This window comes from Rhagoletis zephyria, unplaced genomic scaffold (genome assembly GCF_001687245.7).
Source record: "Rhagoletis zephyria isolate East Lansing unplaced genomic scaffold, Rhagoletis_zephyria_1.1 Rzeph_scaffold_38675, whole genome shotgun sequence".
In the NCBI taxonomy this organism is placed as follows: domain Eukaryota; kingdom Metazoa; phylum Arthropoda; class Insecta; order Diptera; family Tephritidae; genus Rhagoletis; species Rhagoletis zephyria.
This window is the reverse complement of record NW_016195730.1, coordinates 1-2,999: the sequence shown is the minus strand read 5'-3', so window position 1 is coordinate 2,999 and position 2,999 is coordinate 1. Positions and strand designations below refer to the sequence as shown.

Sequence of the window (2,999 nt, the reverse complement as noted above, 5' to 3'; positions counted from 1 at the left end):
AAAAAAGTTTAAAAGTATAAAACGTTAAAGTAAAATCACATTTGCTATTCACTGGATATATGATGCAAGCAAACACCAACGTCAGCCGTAAGCTGATTTTACTTAGTGATTTGGTTACCAGAGCCACTGATAAGGCTGCAAACATGCTTGATGAGATAGTAAATACATGTGAATGAGAAAAAGCACAGGGCAGATCGCCTGTAGTCTAAAGTGATAAATCTCTTTCTCACACACTTAGGCAACACGTAGTCAAGAGAGTGATAAACACTTTGATGACACCGTTTTACAAGTATTTTTTGAAAATATAAAATTATTTATTGAAGAAAAAACTGTGTACAGAGCAGATGACATCGCAGATGCCACTGGAGAAATAAATATTAAGTGTGTACAAAAGAAGAAGAAGAAGCAGTGGTGGTAATTGTTGTCAAAATGCATCAAAGTGAAAAGTTCGTCGAAGTATTGCTGTAAAGAGGAGAGAGATATGCTTGCGTGGGTTGCAGCAAAGGTAAAGTCGGTCCAAATGATATGCCGTCATTTTGGTGTATCAGTGGGGTCAGAAGGAGGGGGAGAGAAGGGGTGGGACTGCATACTATAGATGCAACTAAAACATAAAAAGCGCTACACATTTGTACAAAAAAAGAGAGAAATTGTTTACAAAGATGGCCCTAGCCAGTGACATGAAACAGTCATTGTACAGATCTTAAAAGAAGAAAGAATGGGGTAAAACAAAAGAAAGCAGGAAAGAATCACACTGGGGGTAACAAACAAAAGAAAAACAACAAAATAAAAATATCACAATTGAGTNAAGAAAGCAGGAAAGAATCACACTGGGGGTAACAAACAAAAGAAAAACAACAAAATAAAAATATCACAATTGAGTCTGAGAAAAAGTGGGAGTGGGGGCAAAAAGATTTTGTTTGAAGTAGTAGGCTAGATTTTGCGAAAGTTCGAGCACTTCTTCTTGAGAAAGTAGGCAATTTCGTGAAACTCCGGCCGGGAGTGTTCGCTGTGCTGCGTACACTCCAAAATGAGATCGTATATCTCCGATGGGCACTCCTTGGGCTGTGGCAGCTGGGGAGACTTTAGCGTCGCGTACTCGTGCGAGTTGTCGGAGAAGGGGTGGTTGTAGAAGGTCGACATGTTGATGAGCGAGTTGGCCTGGAAGGGTGGAAGTATTAAAAAAGGTGGTTAGAAACTTTATCTGGAAGACAGCAACTTCAGTGAACACTCACCGAAACGTCCATCTCTGCCTTATTTTCGCTGATAATCTCTGCGAGGAGTTCACTCTCGGAGAGCTGCTCGTGCGGCAGCATCTTACAGTAGTTCATGATCTCCCAGAGGGTGACGCCAAAGCTGAAGACGTCGCTTTTGGAGGTGAACTTTCCCTGAAGGATGCTCTCGTGGCTCATCCAGCGGACGGGCAGCACCTCATTGTAGTACTCCTTCTTGTACTCGCCAATAAAGGCGCCATTGTCGCAAATCTTCACCTTCAAATTGGAGGTGTAGATGAGGCAATTCCGCGCTGCTATATCTCGGTGAATGAACCCTTGAGAGTGCAGATCCTGCATTGCCTCTGCTACCTGACTGGCAATTTCAATTAAGTTTGTGAACCTGTGTTTAGAACAAAAATTGAATTAGAAACACATGTAACAAATAAACCAAGTGAGTACTCACCGAATCTGCATCGGCAGCGCCGATCGGAGAAACTTCTTCAGGTCAACGTCACCGTACTCGATGACCATCGCCAAGTACTCGTGTTTGACCACATAGCCGTGCATCATTGCAAAGGTGTCAATGCACCGATTAGACAGTCGCCACTTTTCCTCCATTTCAGTGATAAACTCATCGTAAAACTCCCGCTTTTCAGAGAGCGTCTTGAGGATGACCAAGCGTTTTTCAGTGCCACGTTGCAGGTAGCCCAGCTCACAATCGCCAAACTTTGAGTAGCCAAACTCGCCGTCAATCGTCTTAATATCCGCCTCTTTTATCGACGGCACCGGCGGGATCANCATCATTGCAAAGGTGTCAATGCACCGATTAGACAGTCGCCACTTTTCCTCCATTTCAGTGATAAACTCATCGTAAAACTCCCGCTTTTCAGAGAGCGTCTTGAGGATGACCAAGCGTTTTTCAGTGCCACGTTGCAGGTAGCCCAGCTCACAATCGCCAAACTTTGAGTAGCCAAACTCGCCGTCAATCGTCTTAATATCCGCCTCTTTTATCGACGGCACCGGCGGGATCATTGCCTCCGGGGAGGGTGACTTTGTGCTGGACGAGTGAATTTGCGTGTTCTCGTAGCCGTCAAAGTCAGAGGAATTCTGAATTGAGTTGTTGGTCGAATTGTTCTTCTGCTTGCTGTTGACTCCTTTCAGCAGTCGAGAAGAGTTTGATGAAAGTGAAGATGGGGGTGAGGAGTNATTGCCTCCGGGGAGGGTGACTTTGTGCTGGACGAGTGAATTTGCGTGTTTTCGTAGCCGTCAAAGTCAGAGGAGTTCTGAATGGAGTTGTTGGTCGAGTTGTTCTTCTGTTTACCGTTGACTCCTTTCAGCAGTCGAGAAGAGTTTGAGGAAAGTGAAGACGGTGGTGAGGAGTTCTGCTGCTGCTGTTGTTGCAGTGCAAGAGGCGGTGGCGGTGTGTGTGAGGCGATTGAGCCAGAACCGGTCAGTGGCTTTGGACTGTGTCCACTGCCGCTGAAGCCGTTGATCGACGCTGGTGCTGCGTCAACAACGGGCGGCACCTCGAATGAGAGCAAGTTTGAGCGAGCAATGACGTCCGTGGAGGCGTAGTAGCGAGATTCGTCTTCTAGGTCGAGATGCGGGTACTTTCGCTTCATCTGCTCTTTGTTCATTGGGTACTCTCGCCCACTGCCGCTGCCACCTCCACTGCTACCACCGCTGCTGTAGGAGTGCAACTGCTGCTGCTGATGGATCTTTCCATTTCCAAGCAGTGACCCATTGGTGTTGTAGGCGACAATGTCCGGAACGGCGTACTCCGGATCC

The 2,999-nt window shown here is 46.2% G+C and overlaps 1 protein-coding gene across 1 annotated transcript; it reads right to left on the bottom strand.

Moving 5' to 3' along the window:
* Window positions 1-930: 930 nt before the first annotated feature.
* Window positions 931-2,848, bottom strand: LOC108354729 (tyrosine-protein kinase shark-like). Its single transcript, XM_017605903.1, has 4 exons — window positions 2,533-2,848; window positions 1,675-2,365; window positions 1,233-1,611; window positions 931-1,158 (listed from the first exon to the last, which is right to left on the bottom strand). The coding sequence occupies exons 1-4, from the start codon at window positions 2,846-2,848 to the stop codon at window positions 931-933; spliced, it is 1,614 nt and encodes a 537-aa protein (XP_017461392.1).
* Window positions 2,849-2,999: the final 151 nt, after the last annotated feature.